At 48.4% G+C, this 20,304-nt stretch overlaps 1 protein-coding gene across 1 annotated transcript in view; it reads left to right on the top strand.

The window, feature by feature from the left end:
• ATG2A (autophagy related 2A) overlaps positions 1–20,304 on the top strand; it is a 2,561,659-nt gene that overhangs the window by 2,297,446 nt on the left and 243,909 nt on the right. The window contains exon 39 of the mRNA XM_085625535.1: positions 15,070–15,191. Coding sequence (XP_085481661.1) covers positions 15,070–15,191 — 122 coding nt within the window. The remainder of the gene's footprint in view (positions 1–15,069; positions 15,192–20,304) is intronic.

Raw genomic sequence — 20,304 nt, forward strand, 5'->3', positions numbered from 1 at the left:
TCAAACCCTAGGTGCACTCACTCGAGGGTCCCTCGGTGGGCGTGCTAGATAAGCGTCGTGCAGGTTCTGAAGATAGCCGGTCCCGCAGGTCTCGTCACACCTACGACTCTCAGCTGGGCTGATGAGGTAGGTAAAAGGTCAGAGATGGCAGGGACTCGGGTCTCGTCGAGCTGGGCAGTCTTGATCCGTAGGAGAGACTTACAGCAAACCGCAAGCGCTTAGGTGGTGCCTGCTGGTGCAGGGTGGCTACTCCTTAGCCACAAGGGAGAGTCTTCAGAAATAGTCAAGAGTTCCTTTCGTGGAAAGTGGTTCGTGATTCGGAGTTATCCGATTATCTGATTATCCAATTTGGGAAGGGGACTCGCTCCTACCTTTATTCTAAGAAAAAGGGGTTGGCCCGTGACTAGGTTCTACCTATGGGTGGAGCCAGGAGGGGGGTGGTTACACCCCTATCCTTTGTCCGGCTTCGCGCCAGCTCAGGGGCTGGTGTGCCCCCGAAACTGGTTTGAGCCGGGCTATGCACAGTGAGCACCGGGGTGCCACTTGCAATCACCTTCCTTTCAGCCCTGCCTACCTGGGATACACAAACCCTGTCTGGGACGGTGCTAACACCGCCCTCGACAGGAAACCCTTTGTCCAAGCTCCCCTTGCTGGAAGGTCCCCCAGCAGCAGGAGGTCAGACTTGTGTCTGGTGGCAGCATCCATTTTGTGATGCTGAGGCTTGAGTCAACTTTAACCGGGGTTCAAGGTTACTTCCATGTCGTGTCCCTCTAAAAGGGGGGAATGCTAACCCCGTCACCAGGACTGGCGAGGGGTTCGTATTCCCATTCGTATGACACCTTACTCGACATGTATAGGTGATGCGATGCCAAAGTTAGCAACTAACCGCAAGGATTATAATGCATTAAAAGTAGTTGGCCCGCGTCACCATGGAACGGCTATTAGGTCTTGGTTCCGCAAGCCGTCGACGGGCTCAGCTCGCGCCAGAGCACCGTCCCACATGATTCCCTGCACTCTGCCTTCAGGATTGATAAGGCCTGCTATAGGAGTGACTGATAGGAATCCATGTGTCCATTTTAGGGTTTAGGTGTAGGAATACTACACCTACAGCAACGGGTGATTACACCACGTGGCCCCAGCTGTCGTGCAGCCAGTTGTGTCAGATTTGGGCGGCCATTCCAGGGGTGGCATAATACATGCTTCAGCCCCTGGTAGGCCCTGGGTACACCGATGCCCTGGATACCTGTGGTATGCTGAGACAGGGACTGACAAGGTGGCCCAGTTCCAATTAGTGGGTGCACCTAACGTACATGTGTGATAATTTCGAGAGAGAACAGCTAGGCTGTGGGTCTGATTGGCAGGCCCACAGCCGGGGAAAGTCGTAAACCAATGAAGCAAAAGCAAAAAATCTGGGTGATCATAGGATTGCAGACCCTACTCTCCTACATGACCCCCCCCCAAACTTCGGGACAATAAGCTAACCTTGACCAGGTGAGTCTTCTTGCTCTAAGTGGAAATACCTGGAGAGCCCATCTGCATTGCCATGATCAGTGCCAGGTCTATGCTCCACTGTGAAGTCCATCCCCTGTAGGGAAATGGACCACCTAAGTAGTTTGGGGTTTTCACCCTTCATTTGATTTAGCCACAAGAGGGGCTTATGGTCGGTCTGAATCTTGAAGTGAGTGCCAAACAAGTATGGCCTCAACTTCTTCAGGGCCCAAACCACAGCAAAGGCCTCCCTCTCAATAGCTGACCAATTCTTCTCTCTGGGGGTCAGCCTCCTGCTAATAAAAGCTATGGGCTGGTCATGACCATCAAAATTCAGTTGCGATAGAACAGCTCCCACACCCAGCTCCGAAGCGTCTGTTTGGACAATGAATGGTTTGGAGTAGTCTGGACTCTTTAGGATAGGTGCTGTGCACATGGCCTGCTTTAGGTCATCGAATGCCTTCTGACAGCTTGCTGTCCACTGAACTTTTTTTGGCATCTTTTTACTTGTCAGGTCGTTTAGCGGGGTCACAATGGATCCATAATTTCTGACAAATTTCCGGTAATAACCAGTCAGGCCCAAGAAAGCTCGAACCTGAGTCTGGGTGGTTGGAGGAGCCCAGTCCTGGATGGCCTGTATTTTGCTCTCCAACGGTTGAACCTGACCTCCTCCTACAAGGTGGCCCAGGTATACAACCTGTGTCTGCCCTATCTGGCACTTGGTGGCCTTGATAGTGAGGCCTGCCTTCTGCAGGGCCTCTAACACTTTCCTCAGGTGGACCAGGTGATCCTCCCAGGTGGAGCTAAAGACAGCGATATCGTCCAGATACGCCGCACAGAAGTCGTCCAACCCAGTGAGAACTCGATTCACCAGCCTTTGGAAGGTGGCAGGTGCATTTTTCAAACCAAAGGGCATTACCACGAACTGATAATGCCCCCCCGGGGTAGAAAATGCTGTTTTGGGCTTGGCCTCCTCAGCTAACCTGATTTGCCAATACCCAGCTGTCAGGTCAAACGTACTTAAGTAGTTGGCCGAGGCCAACCGGTCGATAAGTTCGTCTGCTCTCGGTATCGGGTGGGCGTCAGTCTTAGTGACTGCATTGAGGCCTCTGTAGTCCACGCAAAACCTCATCTCTTTCTTACCGCCCTGGGTGTGAGGTTTTGGCACGAGCACTACGGGACTAGCCCAGGGGCTGTCCGAGGGTTCAATGACTCCCAGCTCCAACATTTTCTGCACCTCCGTCTTGATGCAGTCTCTGACGTGATCAGGTTGCCGATAGATTTTACTCTTCACGGGTAGACTGTCCCCAGTGTCGACCTCATGGGTACACCAATTGGTCTGACTGGGTGTCAGAGAGAACATATGTCGAAAGGATTGAAGAACCTGTTTGCAATCCTTTTGTTGATGTCCAGAGAGGCTGCCACAAAAGACAACACCATCTACTGACCCATCGTCAGGGTTCTGAGAGAGCAGGTCCGGGAGAGGGTCACTCTCCTCTTCCTGTCCCTCATCTGTGGCCATGAGCAAGCCCATGCCCTCCCTGTCGACATATGCCTTGAGCCTGTTTACATGGAGCACCCTGTGGGGGCTCCGGGGAGTTCCCAGGTCTACCAGGTAGGTGACCTCTCCCTTTTGCTCAATGATCGTGTGGGGCCCAGACCATTTGTCTTTGAGTGCTGCTGGGGCCACTGGCTCCAGCACCCACACCTTCTGTCCAGGCTGGTACACAGTCAGGACAGCCTTTTGGTCGTGCCAAGCCTTCTGTAATTCTTGGCTCGCCTCAAGGTTTTTAGACGCCTTTTCCATGTACTCCGCCATCCGCGAGCGGAGACCGAGTACATAGTCCACAATGTTCGATGCCGGCTTTCTGAGAGGTCTCTCCCATCCTTCCTTTACCAAACAAAGGGGTCCCCTTACAGGATGTCCGAACAGAAGCTCAAAAGGGCTGTAGCCAACCCCCTTCTGCGGGACCTCCCTGTAGGCGAACAAGAGGCAGGGGATCAGGACATCCCATCTTCGCCGAAGCTTTTCAGGTAGTCCGTGAATCATCCCTTTTAGGGTCCTGTTGAATCTCTCAACAAGCCCATTGCATTGTGGGTGATAGGGTGTGGTGAATTTGTAGTTGACACCACATTCCTTCCACATAGCAGTCAGATATCCCGACATGAAGTTTGCACCTCTGTCTGAGACGACCTCCTTCGGGAAGCCCACTCTGGAGAACACTCCAAGTAGGGCCCGTGCCACCACAGGTGCTGTAGTGGTCCGAAGGGGAATAGCTTCAGGATACCTGGTGGCGTGGTCCACCACCACCAGTATAAACTTGTGCCCTGATGCTGTCTGGGGTTCCATTGGTCCGACAATGTCGATCCCCACTCGTTCAAAGGGTACCCCCACCACTGGTAGTGGTATGAGGGGGGCCTTTGTCGTGCCACCTGACTTACCACTGGCTTGGCAAGTGACACAGGAGCGGCAAAACTCCTTCGTATCTTCGGACATGTGGGGCCAGTGAAAGTGTGGAACAATTCTGTCCCAAGTCTTATTCTGGCCTAAGTGACCTGCAAGGGGAATCTCGTGGGCCAAGGTGAGAAGGAAACCTCTCAGAGACAAGGGGATGACCAGCCTCCTGGTCGCACCAGGTTTGGGGTCTCTTGCCTCGGAGTACAGGAGTCCATCGTCCCAGTACACTTTGTGGGTACCTGTGGCGTTCCCTGCAGCCTCAGCAGCGGCCTGCTGTCTGAGGGGTTCAAGTGAGGGGCAGTCTAACTGTGCCTTCCCCAGGTCTTCCCTGGAGGGTCCCCCTGAGCCCAGAAACTCAACCTGACCAGGTTCAAGCTCTTGCGGCTCAGTTTCCCTCAGTTCTTTAAGGTCAGCCTCCTCGGAGACTTGATCCACGACCTGGGGCAAGGGGAAGGCGAAGCCTTACCCTTACTGCTCCTTTTCTTGGAAGGTGTCTGGTCCGTTCTTCCAGGATCCAGCACCTGTTCAGTGGGGCATCTTTTGGCCTGTGACCTGGTCACAGCAAGGACATGTGCTGGCAAGCCTAACATTTCCATGTGAGTCCTCTGCTCCACTTCTGACCATTGTGACGTTTCCAAATCATTGCCCAACAGACATTCTACGGGGAGGTCTGAACTAACCACAACCTTTTTCGGGCCACTTACCCCTCCCCAGGAGAAATCAACAACTGCCATACTGTGATTGGTAGTGACGTTGCTGGCATTGGTCACTAGGTAACTGGTACCTAGCATGATCTGTCCAGGGTCCACAAAGTTAGGCGTCACCATGGTGACACTGGCACAAGTGTCCCTGTAGGCCTGAGCCACTTTTCCATTGATCAAAGGTGTCTGTCTGTATTTGCCCAAAGTATTGGGACTGGCATCAGGGGACATATCCATATCCCCTGTACAGACAAGGACGGCCTGAGTGAGCGTGCCGACTAAGTCGTCACTCCCCTCGGTTCCCAAGGTTAACCCAACTAATGCCTTGGGAGGCGCACTACCACTGCTGACTGTACTAGGGGGCGCAGGTGCCTTAGGGGCTGCAGTGGTAGGAGTTTGCCCTCCTTTCTTGGTGCACTCACTAAACCAGTGAGTCTTACTTTTACAGTATTGGCACCACCTTTTTGACTGGCCTTCTTGAGTCTTCTTCTTCTGTGAAGCCTGACCCCCACCCTCTTTGGTTTGTTGGGGACCTGTCGAAGACTTCTGGTCATTTTGTTCGTTCTTGTTACCCTTTTGGTCTGCTTTCTTCTGACCACCCTGGTTCGGATTCTGGTTCTGCTTGACCCTTGTTCTGACCCATCTGTCTGCCTTCTTTCCCAATTCTTGGGGAGAGGTCAGATCCGAGTCGACAAGGTGCTGATGCAACAATTGGTTCTGACAGTTGTTTAAAATCTGTTCTCGCATGATAAGATTGTACAATCCTGTGTAATCAGTAACCTTGCTACCCAGCAACCAGCCTTCCAAAGCCTTAGTGGCACAATCGACAAAGTCAGCCCAATCCTGAGACTGAATTTTCTGGGTGTCCCGGAACAGCACCCGGTACTGTTCCGTGGTTAAGCCGAACCCATCAATCAGTGTGTTCTTCAGGACTTGGTAGTTGTTAGCATCCTCAGCTCTTGTAGTGAGGAGCTTGTCCCTTCCTTTACCTTCAAAGGAAAGCCACAGTATAGCTGCCCACTGACTTGGGGGGACGCACTGGACAGTGCAGGCCCTCTCCAAGGCAGTTATCCACTTGTGGATGTCGTCCCCTTGTTTAAAGGGGGGCACTATTTTACTCAGGTGTCTAGTGTCTATACCCCTGTCTTTCTCTCTATTGAGAATGCTGCCACCAGTGGGATCTAACCCACTTAATTTCTGCTCTCGGGCCAGGGCAAGTCTTTCTTTGGCGAGGGCAAGTTCTTCCCGCTCGATCCTCAGATTGACCTCCCGCATCTTCGCTTCATGCTCCCTCCTCTGAGGGGAAGTCATTCCTCTCTGAGAAGGTGCCTGAGAGACATGTGTATGAACCGATCTGCCAGAGCCTCTGGAGAGAGACCTAGCTCGTCCGTTCCCAAGGTTAAGCCTGCTTGAGCGTGGGCCCGGGGCTCCCCCAGTTCCATTCTCATGCCTGCTTAAGTTGGTCCTTGTAAGCCTGCCGACTACCACTGGACCTTTGTCTGCCTCGTCTCCCGATAACTCGTCCTCGTCCTCCTCCTCTGTGTGGAGGTCGAGGTCTGGGTCACCGAGGGTTCCCTCTAAGGGAGGCATGTTCCCATCTGCACTGGGGGGACCTGGGTTAGAGGACCTCCTAGCATCGTACGCCTCTAAGAGACCTATCAGTATTGCGATGGTAGGGTTAGAACCCTGGTTTAGCTTCCTGGAGGCACACAGTTGTCTCATCTCCTTGAAGCTAAGAGTTGCATATCGTGACACGACCTGTGGAGGGTCACTGACCACTAAGGGAGTCCCTGCAGACTCTCCGTGGACCGACATGCTTTTCTAGTGAGGTGTAAGTGTTGCACCTACCTACACTATGGGTTTACCTACTGATCCCTTGCTAAGAGTTGTAGTCAGGGTGTGCTAAGCCCTGTTACACTACAACAGCCGGTTCAGTAGAACTCGGAGTATTCTAAGTTAAGTTATATGTACCTGGGTACTTATGTGATCTTTCACTGCGATATTCTTAGGATACGTGTGTGGTAAAACAACAGCAAGCTCAAATCCCAACCGCTGCTCACCAATGTGAGAAGTTGGCCTGATATGTAGTGCGCACTATTCTAGTGATCACTGTGTATCATTCCAAACGACCCTTATTGATGATTGGTTGTAAGTCAACCTTATAGACCAGCTATCCTAGTAGCGTGGATACGAGCAGTCTTAGGCTAAACTCTAGAGGGCGTGTTAAGCCAGCTGTTTACCATCACATATACCCCTTGAACATCAAGTGAAAGGACACCACACAAGTTGTTATGAAAATAAAGGATATTTATTTATAACAAGACTACCCTGGCTCTTTATGAGTCAGGGAGCTAAGCACAATACAAAACTCTTAGGAAAATACTACTGGTTGCACAATTTACACAAATGCCCGAGGGGCACGGGAAACCATCTACACTTACAGGGAAATGCGAATGGATAGAGTCTGGAGGTACTGATTCCGGAGTGTTCCGATCAGTGGGACTAAACGAAAAAGGAACTAGACACTTGTAGAGCGAACCTGCGATGGAGCACTGAAATGCTCAAGTTACCTAGCCCAGAGGCTGCGGCTGCGTGAAGTTCGGCAAGATGTCGGGAGTCCTCGTGTAGTCTCAGGAGCCTGAAAGAAGAAGTTGCTGGCAGGCGACCAGTGTCGATATTCAGCGAGATCCAAGCCTGGATCGGTGATGAAGGAAACCTGAAAGCAGAGGGGACTCAGTTCTTAACCGCTAGCCAGCGATCGTGTGGGTACCAGGAGGGTACCGGCTGAAGTCACCTCGACCAGGTGAGTGGGTGACGTCGGACTCGGCTGTTCCTCGGACCAGGAGGCGCGGCGGCAACCAGGATGGAGGGCGAGCTGTCCCACGAAGGTGTCTGCTGTCGATGATGCTGGACCCAGGCAGGGGCAGCGGATCTTGGCAGTGGCAACCCAAGCGGGGGAGTCAAGATGGCGTCGGGAGTGGACCAGGAGGGTCCGTGGTACTCCTCTGTTGGAGGGAAGCAAGAGCCAGTCTGGAGCAACCAGACCGGTGATGAAAACAATCTTGGCGCGTCGTGTAGAGGGCCACAAGCCGGTCGGCAAGTGGTCGGACAACGCGGTGAACAGCAAGGAGCGGAAGGGCCCCCACGCAGATCTCGGAGATGCTGGGGAGGCAGACTTCGATGCTGGAGCTGCTCGGGGTTAGGGCTTCTCAAACCCTAGGTGCACTCACTCGAGGGTCCCTCGGTGGGCGTGCTAGATAAGCGTCGTGCAGGTTCTGAAGATAGCCGGTCCCGCAGGTCTCGTCACACCTACGACTCTCAGCTGGGCTGATGAGGTAGGTAAAAGGTCAGAGATGGCAGGGACTCGGGTCTCGTCGAGCTGGGCAGTCTTGATCCGTAGGAGAGACTTACAGCAAACCGCAAGCGCTTAGGTGGTGCCTGCTGGTGCAGGGTGGCTACTCCTTAGCCACAAGGGAGAGTCTTCAGAAATAGTCAAGAGTTCCTTTCGTGGAAAGTGGTTCGTGATTCGGAGTTATCCGATTATCTGATTATCCAATTTGGGAAGGGGACTCGCTCCTACCTTTATTCTAAGAAAAAGGGGTTGGCCCGTGACTAGGTTCTACCTATGGGTGGAGCCAGGAGGGGGGTGGTTACACCCCTATCCTTTGTCCGGCTTCGCGCCAGCTCAGGGGCTGGTGTGCCCCCGAAACTGGTTTGAGCCGGGCTATGCACAGTGAGCACCGGGGTGCCACTTGCAATCACCTTCCTTTCAGCCCTGCCTACCTGGGATACACAAACCCTGTCTGGGACGGTGCTAACACCGCCCTCGACAGGAAACCCTTTGTCCAAGCTCCCCTTGCTGGAAGGTCCCCCAGCAGCAGGAGGTCAGACTTGTGTCTGGTGGCAGCATCCATTTTGTGATGCTGAGGCTTGAGTCAACTTTAACCGGGGTTCAAGGTTACTTCCATGTCGTGTCCCTCTAAAAGGGGGGAATGCTAACCCCGTCACCAGGACTGGCGAGGGGTTCGTATTCCCATTCGTATGACACCTTACTCGACATGTATAGGTGATGCGATGCCAAAGTTAGCAACTAACCGCAAGGATTATAATGCATTAAAAGTAGTTGGCCCGCGTCACCATGGAACGGCTATTAGGTCTTGGTTCCGCAAGCCGTCGACGGGCTCAGCTCGCGCCAGAGCACCGTCCCACATGATTCCCTGCACTCTGCCTTCAGGATTGATAAGGCCTGCTATAGGAGTGACTGATAGGAATCCATGTGTCCATTTTAGGGTTTAGGTGTAGGAATACTACACCTACAGCAACGGGTGATTACACCACGTGGCCCCAGCTGTCGTGCAGCCAGTTGTGTCAGATTTGGGCGGCCATTCCAGGGGTGGCATAATACATGCTTCAGCCCCTGGTAGGCCCTGGGTACACCGATGCCCTGGATACCTGTGGTATGCTGAGACAGGGACTGACAAGGTGGCCCAGTTCCAATTAGTGGGTGCACCTAACGTACATGTGTGATAATTTCGAGAGAGAACAGCTAGGCTGTGGGTCTGATTGGCAGGCCCACAGCCGGGGAAAGTCGTAAACCAATGAAGCAAAAGCAAAAAATCTGGGTGATCATAGGATTGCAGACCCTACTCTCCTACAAGCACCACCTCCAGCACAGCCCAACTCAGCACCAGCCAGTTTCACCTTAGCAGCAGTTGAGCACCAACATAGCACCACTTCAGCATCAGCACAGCACCAAATCGGCATCACTCAGCACCACCTGAGCACAAGTGCAGTATCACCACCTCATCATGACTCGGCACCACCTCAGTATCACTCAGCATCACATCCGCACCACCACATCACCACCTGAGCATCACTCAGCACCACCTGTGTATCATTCAGCATCACCTTATCATCACCTCGGCACCAGCACACCATCACCTCAGCTTCACTCAGCACCTCCTCAGTCTACCCTCAAAATCTGGCATTAGTTGATTCTCCCCTAGTGTCCGTCCACTGCTCATGTTGTAATTCAGTTACTATTTCGCAACCTCCACTTTCCTGTTATTTATGTCTCCCCCCCCCCCACACACACACACACACACAAAAAAGCAATAACAAACAAGCATTAGAACGGGCAGGAAGAAGTTGCCAGCATTGTAAGGGGGAAAAAACTAGAAGACATTTTTTTATGTTAATTATTTTTTAAATTGGGTCGTTCAGTTGTACATAATGTCTTCTTAGTAATACGTAAGGTAACAAAAATGCTTATAACACTCTTTTTTTTATAACTTTTAGACATGCTGCACAGCAGCCACAATGCTCTACAACATAGCTTAAAGACCATGACGAAGCCAATAGTTCTGGACAAACACTTATATGGTCCCAAAGGCAAGACCTATTGGCTATGCCAATGCTTGTTTAGCATGCCATTCCTTCATAGATAGTCTTTTCTGCCACATATACCAATCCATATTTGAGCACTAATCGTTTAAGTTTGACAGTGTAGCACTACGCCACAATCTGGCAATATTCTGGCCGGCTACCACCCGTTGACTATCGTAGAACAGCTTAGTGCATTCAAATGGTGGATGTTTGCTCCCATAAACCCTGAATTGGTATATTTGATCCTTCCAATATATCGATTCCATACAATGGAGACAGCAGGTTCTTGACATCTTCTCAGAACTGTTGTTTCCTGAGGCACAATCAAATATGTACAAAATTCATGATTTGTCCTCAGTGTTTGTTGCAAAAATATTCCCTTTTTCCTATTTTCTTCAAGCAAACATTTTTATAGTAGTCTGTGTAGTATTTTAAGTTGAATCATTTGGAATCCAGCCCTGATCACTACTTCTCTATGGTATTTGAGGGCCTCATCCCATTATGAATTATCTAGGCCCTCTAAATCCCTGCTCCTTGCGCTGTCAGCCTATATAGGGACGCCAGTAAGTTATTATTCAACGTTTCATACATCAATGAAACTGCATTTTTGGGAGGAGATTCCTTTAAGCAATCCTGTGCTTATTCATCATTTGTCATTTATCTCGCTAGTGCATGTCTAAGCCATTGATCTTTTCATTAAGGAACCTTTACTTGACCATGCTTCATTCTTCGTGATAGTCATTCTGAATGTTTTGAAGATAAAGCTTGGTCCTGCAGTTGTGCAGTAATATTCAGTCAAAATCAGGCAGGGATTAACGGTACCTCATTCTTACATAAGAAGGGATAGGCAGAGTAGGAGGTGGTAAACAGCGCATTTCCCCCATTTAACTGGCAAAATCTGTTTTCTTGTAGTTGTTATACTTTGGCCAGGAACAATACCTCATCTTGATAGGCAGCAATGCAACAATATACTACTACATGAGCACCAAAGTTTCTGTGTGTACCTTTATATACAAATAGTGCATGCTTTTGGAGAAATATTTACAGGTTTCTTAATTATGATCAAACAAAGTGTTATAGTTTCTCTTTCAGAAAGTATAAATCGTCCCAGGGAAAAATATGTATTGTTGCAAAAGAGGCAAAGATTGTTCTTATCAAATTAATTACATTGATCTAGAGTGACAAAATGTATGTGGTTTTGCATGCACCATTCTTACCTGGAGCATCTGCATGTCTGGAGCCTAAGTGTGCAGTCTCTCAGGGCAAGTTCTTCATTTGATTCTTCAAGTGCATTGGCATCTCTGCAGGTTAATGTAAAAATGCAGGGAGAAAAGGTACTATGTCGTCTAATATTCCAAAGAAAGTAACTTTTTGTGCAGCTCTCCAAATATAGCGCCAATCTATACCGATAATACTCACGCTAAGGGTAATGCACATCAGGCCCTCCAATGGATGACCCGGACAATATAACCTATCATGACAAGATATTAACGCTACAATACTTTTGTCCTACACTTTTTCTCTTTACAGAAACGCTACTCCCTTCTACAAACGTGGTGTCACTGGTTAGTTCAGGCTGCCGTTGACATTAAAATTGACCTTCCCTTGGTCCTGAAGACGCGCTCAGGATCTCCTTCTGAGGCCACATACAGCGCGAAACATGTTGACCGTTATATATGTCCATTAGGGACATATACCCAGCTACAGAGGGACATAACATCCCAGAGAGCAGCACCACACATTTCGTTCAACAATGACAGAGGGATCACCCTAATAAATAGTACCCACTCTCCCTCCAGTCATTTTTTAACACACCACTTTAGACTTCACTACCACTTACACCCATGCATCTAAACGGCTTCTCATCAAAAGATCTCCGATAAAGAGACCCTTCGGGGGCCTCGTAGGGCATTGCAGCGCCGGCCCGACGAGGAGCAAAGGCCAAATGATGAAGCATGACATCCTTCGGGGTGTGTGAGGGCATTATGATGAGGACACACTGTCCCCCACCGACAGAGTATCACACGGCAAAAGTTTATTCCTCTTTCATCCTCTACAAGGAACAGTGACTCCCTTTGTGTACTAGTACAGTCCGCTAAGACATGTTGATTTAGAGTGGGAGCTGGACTTGACCAGATTCTCAGCCATGTTATTATCGGTGTGGCTGCAGTAAGATCTGAAATATAACTCAAACAAAGCCCCTCATGCATCATGAAGGCAGGGGAACAGGAGGAGACAACAAGAAGTAAATGCAAAAATGTATTCTCCACCACCTGCAAGTCTCTTACAGCCTTGTAACCCCACACACATCACATCCATAAGTGGCCATGGGGATACATTTATCTCTATAAACCTTAATTAGGGCGGATACAGGCTTAGCCCCTTGTCTCTTTGTGGTGTCCTTAGTTGCCCCCACTGCCCTTGCCAGGATGTTCTTTATATGTGCTCTTTGTGCAACCCACTACCCTCTGTCATTATGTAGTACTCTTTTGTGAGTGATTTTGCTGGAGCTCTGCAGGGCAAATTCATTGCCTTATTTCCAGACATGTTGTTATTTATTTGTAGAGTGAGACTATCAACAGTTACATGTTCTCATATTACGATCCCACATAAAATTAATTTGATTGGCCCCAGGTTAATGGGGGGAAATTCAGGTTTGTACCCGTCAATCCAAAGGGTAAAATCAGTCAGGGATTTATAAAGCGTGGCAATTCACCTGTGACGATCGTAAGGCGCTGGAGTTGCTAGCTGCTTCATGGTGATCTGGTCATTTAAATGGCCAGGTCTTGAGACCATTCCTGATTTCCTGCAGTCATAAGCCGGTCCTGAGGTGCAGGGGAAAATCGTTCCAAGCTTTGGTCGCCAGGTGATAAAAGGAGCATTCTCCGCTGTTGCTTCGGCGGATCCGAGGGTATCATTAATGATTCAGTTACCTGCTGAAAACATTTGCCAGAGAATTGAGGTCAAAAGAAAAAAAAATGCCTATCTTTCCATTGAATAGAGAAACCTACACAAAAATATCCGTGATTTTGAGATGGTGTCTTGAGAATGTAATGATAGCAATTCATTGCTTGAAAAATAGTGCTATACGTGCAATTAGCTAATGATAGAAGCAGAGAGCCATTGTTGTCTGGAATATATGTAACAATAAACTGACAAAATCAGTATCAGGTAGTGAGATTTTTGGTAATGACCTTGGCTGGAAGATGGGCCCTTTTTTCAACCTTTCCAGAAACATTTGCACCACAAACTATAAGCATAGAACACTGGGCCTTTTCAAATGAAGTAGGGATCGCTACATATTAGGTAATTTGTTTAACCAACTCTTCTTCAAAAAGAAGGATGTTGTCAAGGGGCAGAAGTTTATTTATCACTAGATCTGACAGCTTCGAATGCATCTTAAACAAAATGTATCTTTTCTGTTCTCCCTATAAAGCAGAATTAGCATTACCTAAAATTTCTGCACGAAACTCTTGAGAGGAGATACATTCATAGAAGCTCTAGTCAGACCCTTTATATTAATTTGTATAATAAAATATGGGCTAACGCACCAAAAATATGCAATAGCATATCGTCACACATTTTAAACCGATTATGTGATCATTCGCTTAGGTTTTTGCACTTGGGGAGGAAAACTGATAAGCTTTGGATTCAGGTCTAGAGTAGTACATATTTTGAACCGCATTTTCTTTTGTTTTTTAGACTTTGGAGGTCCCCCGTTGCAGTATTTAAAGTCCCATTTTCACAATCCCATGTTATTCAACATATTCATGAGGCCACTTCCCAGCTGACGAACTACACAACATAATACAGCTGTTGCGTCCTAATGGCTCCCACACCAATAATTAAATACTAGAATGTGATATGCCAGTACTGTGAAAAAAAAATTAAGAAATATTTCCCATCATATGTATCATCCTACTGGTGCGTTTCATCTTTGTGCAAATCTGTTACTTACAGATTAGATTTTCATTTTGTTCAAGGTGTGTAATAGGAACGTGACATGTCGAGTAACAACATTTACAACCATCATACATTGTTTAAATGTAATTCACAAGGTACTTACTGTTCGAGGGAGCAGTATTCAAAAACAGGCAACGGTTTTCACTTATTTGGATTATTTCATTGGCAATTTGGCTGTTGTAAATGAAAAAGATGTGACTTTCACATACAAGCCAAGCCACAATTCCACAACTGAGTGCTATTGTACCAGGTCCGACGCTTAATCAAGTGAACATACGTGTGTAGTGTTGTGTAACCGGTCAGATCAGTTTGATTTCCCTACTGTGCGTTTCATAGTTAAAATAAACCATTCATTTCACCAGTCCCTTAGTGGTGTTTTTGACAAAATAGTGGGCGGCTGCTACCAGTGAGATGCTTTATACTGTCGAGCGGCTGCCTTTCATAGGTGGAAAACAAAAGACACACAATTGATGGACGGAATGCAGAACCAATCAAAACATTCACCCCCAGTCAAGAGATCTGGGTTAAATTCATCATTCTTTTGCTCACCATGCCACCCCAGTTTAGACCTGGCCATATGCAAATCAGTCTGACCCTGTGCCTCGTGGGAACAGTCCAGCCCGAACTGCCAAGCCAGGTCCTCCCTGGACCGGAAACAAGCATCCTAGGACCGGTTTCGGGGTGGGCGGCTGCTACCAGCGAGATGCTTTATATTGTCGAACGGCTGCCTTTCATAGGTGGAAAGCATAAACCCGATAGTTTGACACAACTGTTAGACTTTGGTATTTCATTTGTCAGCTAATGCTGCAAGCCCTTGGACCCTGTACCCGTTGCCATTTACATGTTAAAACCCAGCTTGCGAGGACGACAGCACCAGGTTTCCCTTAAAGAAAAGCCTGAGGAAACCCCTGGTCTTCTTTTGACACCGCATTCCCTCACCCAGGCTTTTAACTAATGAACAGCGTAGAATACTGAAACCAAAATAGCATTTCCTAAAATAAATATATGCGGTATTGCTAGTTCTGCCATGCCACATCCCTCTTGCTGATTCCTCGCTTCTCTTTTTCTTTTTAGGCTGCTCGGCGTGGAGAAGGTGACCAGCTATGCCCTCAACGAATGGCTGACGGACATCAGGAAGAACCAGCTGCCTGGGATCCTGGGAGGCGTCGGACCCATGCATTCTGTCGTGCAGCTCTGTAAGGCTTCATGCTCAGTTGTTGAGAGAGGCTAGGGTGACCAGACGTCCCGGATTTGCAGGGGTCTCGGTTTTTCACCAGCTGTCCCAGCAGATTTCAGGGAATGTAGCTCCTGTTCCGGTTTTTAGAGAGGGTCGAATGAAAACGGCGGGAGGTGCTTTTTTATGTTTTACAAACCAGGGATAGATAGCAGTTGTTTCAAGAAAGCAATTTAATTAACAGGCAAGCTACTGGGTTTAAAAATTGCATTTTATGTATATTCCAACTGCCTATTGTGAAAATTCTCTCCTGAGCAGCGCGGTCATTCTGTGTGCTCTCTTGAAGTAAAATTGTAGTCCTTCTTCTATTTTTGTGAAATGTCCCGGTTTTTTGCTTTAAAATTCTGGTCACCCTAAGAGAGGCCCCATGGTTTACTTAGAGCTCTGATGCAGAGCCTGTTTCATGACTTGTACTGCCATGTCTAGTAACATTTGTGGTGCGGAAGTCAGGAATTGATTTAAATGAGTATGTATATTTGTAACTGTGTGGGGGTTGACATCAGTGTTGAAGGCAGTTCAGGGACCTGGGGCCAAATATCCGACAGGGTATGAAACAAAAGTGCTTCACATTTGTGAATTGCAGCTTCTGGTGCAGTATTGCTTGGGTTGTCCTGAAAGGGTGTGCTGAGGAGGATTAATCAACGCAACCACTGAAGGTGAGATAGAAATCAGACAACAAAGAGAGACACACACTGACTGAGAGCTTGCAGAGGTGTTAGCCGTGCTGCATATGTGTGAAGCATGATGTGGTTTAGGGCATGCATCATATTTCATACCCATATGTGGACGAGTGCTGTCTAATGAGTATGGGATTTTATTCACCTATATATGGGACTCTTAAGAAGGTAAAGGAAACGTTTCTCAGCAGTCAACAGAACCAACCAATGCCCCACCAACACTGCACTAGAATAGCGACATACATCTATATATCAGCACCAGTCCCACTTCTCTTCCCCACAGCCCTCAAGTGCGACCTTGAAGTGCTGGTGGAATATTCGACTAAAATGCTCTGGCAGGTTGACTAAAAGGATCATTTGATGGGTCATAACAAAGCATTTTTCTGTAATTAAAATGAGATTAATGTAATGGTCAAATGCAGCATTTTACACTTGGCTTTCATCAAAAACTGATTATTTTCCGTTAGTGAAGCTGCAAACATCTTTTCAGTTCAGTGCTTGAAATGCTTGTCCAAACAACCAAATGACCCTGACTTTTAAAAAGACTAAAATGCTGTTTGGACATCCGAATTGTGTTCTGACCTGGCATTTTCACGCATCCTCATTTATTATTGGCACATCCCCTTCGCCTCATTACTCAATCATCAACCGGTTCCTCCTCTCTCGCTGATGCCAAATGGATAAGAAGAGATAAGGACGAAGGGTGACAGGGTGACATGGACACAACAAGAAATCCGTGGGTCTGGGAAGGCTATACTAATTGTTCAAAGCCACAGAACCGAATGCTATAAGAAAACAGAAGTCCTCATAAAGAGGATGAAGTCCCATCACCCACGAAGTGGCATGCTTCGGTACAACAAGGAAGACCATCTGGGGTAGCGACGGCCAGAGCGCTGCCTCACGCCCTGAGTTGTTACCAGGAGTGTAGGCGACTATTCCCGATTCAAGACGGGTACTTCATAAGAACCCCTGCAGTTCCACTTACCATCAGTTGAGTGGGTATATCTGCCGGAGGTATCGTTCTGATTTTATTCAAGTTTAGATTTTTCACACCTGTTGTTGCAAATGTTGCAGTAGTAACATCTGGTCCTGAAGAAAGCCATGATCACAAGATATGATCGTTAATGGCTGAAACATGTCAACCACTTTTTTATTTTTTGACATCTAAGGATATTGAATAAACATATTTTTCGTTAGATGGTCAATTTTAACCGAGTATTCACTTACACTGCACTTTCCACGTTACTTCACTACACGTTAGGCAGCTTTAGCCTCTGCTTAATTAGGCCTTATTAGGATGTTAAGGTCAAGAAAACATCCGCGAGCTCCTCCTTCCTTATCCTTCCAGGAGTTGTAGCTCCTTAACCACACCAGGTTGTGGTTAAGAGGAGGCCCCAGATGATGAAGCATGCCACTTCGGTGGGTGATGGGACTTCATCCTCTTTATGAGGACTTCTGTTTTCTTATAGCATTCGGTTCTGTGGCTTTGAACAATTAGTATAGCCTTCCCAGACCCACAGATTTCTTGTTGTGTTCAGATATAGAGACTAGGGGATTCTTTCCGTGCAGGTCTTTAAATTTTCCCTTTGACCCCCGTGTTCTACCGGTATTTTTGCGAGGGTGACATGGACGCCACTCCTCCCACAATTAGGTATTCTCATTCCCAACCCTACTCTTCCTCTTGTTTCCCCAGGGATTAAGGCTAAGATGAGGCAGAAGTTTGGGGATAAGCGTCAGATATCAGTTGGCCAAAGGCTTGCTCCCTTTTGTGATTAAAAACTGCAAATTAAGCACCTTGTACAGTAAAAGTTAAAATGCAACACCACCTGTCAACATTGTTTTCAGATACAAAAAAAATGTATTGGTATAAATAAAACAAATTTGTAGTTGTTTTTAGTTCATGCTGGTTACCATAGCTTTGCATTCTGATGGATACATCTGCCAGTGGATTCCTCACCTTGTGAATATCCCCTGCACCAGCAACATTCGGAAACTTTTATAGCAGTCCACGCCGATGAGGTCGAAGATGATGTCACAGAGACATGGCTCCGCTCGCGACTCCGCTGACGTCTCCGGCTCCATAAGAAGACCTCGTCGGCGTGATGGCGTCAGTTCCCTTTTTTCCGCGCCGTCGACGCCAACGGATTTCGGGAATCTCTGTTGGTAGCTTCACTGTTACTTTGTGTTTCTACTGGATTTCTCTGTTTCTTTTTCGAAAAAAATGTCAACAAAGAAATCGGGCTTCAAGCCCTGTCGTGAATGTGGCACACATATGTCGATCACGGATCCACATGACGACTGTGTATGGTGTTTATCATCTGACCATGATGTGGATGGTTGTTCTTGCTGTCGCAAGATGAGCTCCAAGGCTCTAAAAGAAAGGGAGGAGAAACTCTTCATCGCTAGGATGAAAAAGGAGAGGAGAGGAAGAAGGAAGTCGAGAACGAGGTCGAGGTCACGATCGAGGTCGGCGTCGAAGTCGACTTCGGGGCATGCTTCAAGATCCAAGAAGCACAAAAAGAAGAGGAGACATTCTTCTCGACGTCACTCTGACAAGAGTTCGGCTCCGAAGTCGAAGTCACCAACTCGACGCCGTAAGGACTCTGTGTCTCCTTAACCCGTTCCGGATTCGCCTCTTGGTCCTTCTTCTCCAGTGGCTTCACCGGCTCCGGCTACATCTCCGGCTCCATCTCCGACGCCGGTTCCATCTCCGGCTCCGGGTTCATCTCCGGCTCCGTCTCCGTCCCCGGTTGAGGAGCTTCAAGCACCGGGTGAGCCTGCGAAGCCGCTTATTCCACCGTCGGCGCCGGTTGGCCCGAGTCCGGTGATGCCTGACCAGTACCCTGCGTTCCCTGAACCAGGTCAGGACCCCTCGCATTATTTAAATGCTATGTACGGGGTATTTTCAAGAGCCATGTACACCACTGGTGCACCTGCGGGTCCGATGGGTCCAATGGCCTTCAATTTGGGGGTGCCGCAAGTCTATCCGCAGGCCCCTTTCATGCCATTTTTTCCGGTGACGCCGTCTTGGCATCAACCGGCGCCGAGGACGTCGACGCCGCTCCCTTTTTCACCGGCACCGGCTCGACCTCGTTCGACGCCGGCTGCTCCTGCGGATCCACATTCGATGCCGGCGCCGTCGGATTCGAACACGGCGCCGCCGACGCCGCTTGTACGGATTAGGTCCAGAAGGGAAGCTCAAAGGGTGATTGATGAGCGAAGGTACCTTCTGGAAGAAGCAGAAGAAGGAGAGCTGGTGGAGTCTGACGAAGTTTTTGAAGAACTTAAAGAGGCTAGTGGATTGGATTTGTCTCCTGAGTGGGAAATTACTCCACCTTCCGATGAACCCTCAAAGGATGTGGCTCCATATCATGCAGTGATTAGGAAGGCAGCTGAACTGTTAGATCTTCAGTTGCCTACTACTGAGTTTAAATCGAATATTCTAACAGAAGTACTGCATTCTCCTACTACAGTTTCAGAGCCATTATTGCCTTTTAATGAGGCCATTATAGATTCTGTGATGGAGGTGTGGCGTAAGCCTTTTCCTGCTCCTGCAGTTTCTAAGACTGTGGCTAGGGGGTATAGAGCAGCTCCACGGGACCCTGAGTTCTTAACATCACATCCATCGCCTGAGAGCCTGGTGGTTCAGGCTGTTTGTTCAGGAAAATCTAAGGGTGCTTTTCCTCAGGTTCCAGGTGACAGAGAGGCTACAAAGTTAGATCAGTCGGCCAAAAAGGTATTTTCATCGGCCAGCATGGCACTTAAATCAACAAATGCCACTTGCCTTTTGGGACGCTATATTCATGCGCTCATGGACTCTGCGAAGAAATTGGCACCAAAACTATCTAAGGAGGATAGGGTTGGCTTTAATGAGATCTTGACCGATGCCCAGGCAGCAGCACGTCAAGTGATTCAGAGTGGGTTGGACACGGCGGATTCAGTGGCAAGAGTCATGGGATCTTCTGTTGCCACCAGGAGGGGTGCGTGGCTGAAGTCTTCTGAGTTTTCCCCGGATGTACAGTCAACACTGTTGGACTTGCCATTTGATGGATCTGGATTATTTGGCAAAAAGGCAGATGCTGCTCTTGAACGTTTTAAGGAAAGCAAGGCTACGGCTAAGTCTTCAATCCCAGTCAAGGGGGTCGTTTAAAAGATACAGAGGTTTTGGAAGGGCAACCTTTCGTTCCTACAGGCAGACCCAACAGCAGCAGCAGCAGCAAGGCTCTTTGTCTAAAGGATACAGGTGTAGAATCTGGGGTCGCTCACATGGCCGTCAACTCTCCTCCTCTTCCTCTTCAGCCCCTCCTTCCACCGCAAAGCAGTGTGGGGAGCTGATCTTCTTTGCAGATGGTGCTCGGGATGGGGGCTTCTCAATTCCCCAAGCACAGCCTCGAGGAA

This window comes from Triturus cristatus, chromosome 9 (genome assembly GCF_964204655.1).
Source record: "Triturus cristatus chromosome 9, aTriCri1.1, whole genome shotgun sequence".
Taxonomy (NCBI): domain Eukaryota; kingdom Metazoa; phylum Chordata; class Amphibia; order Caudata; family Salamandridae; genus Triturus; species Triturus cristatus.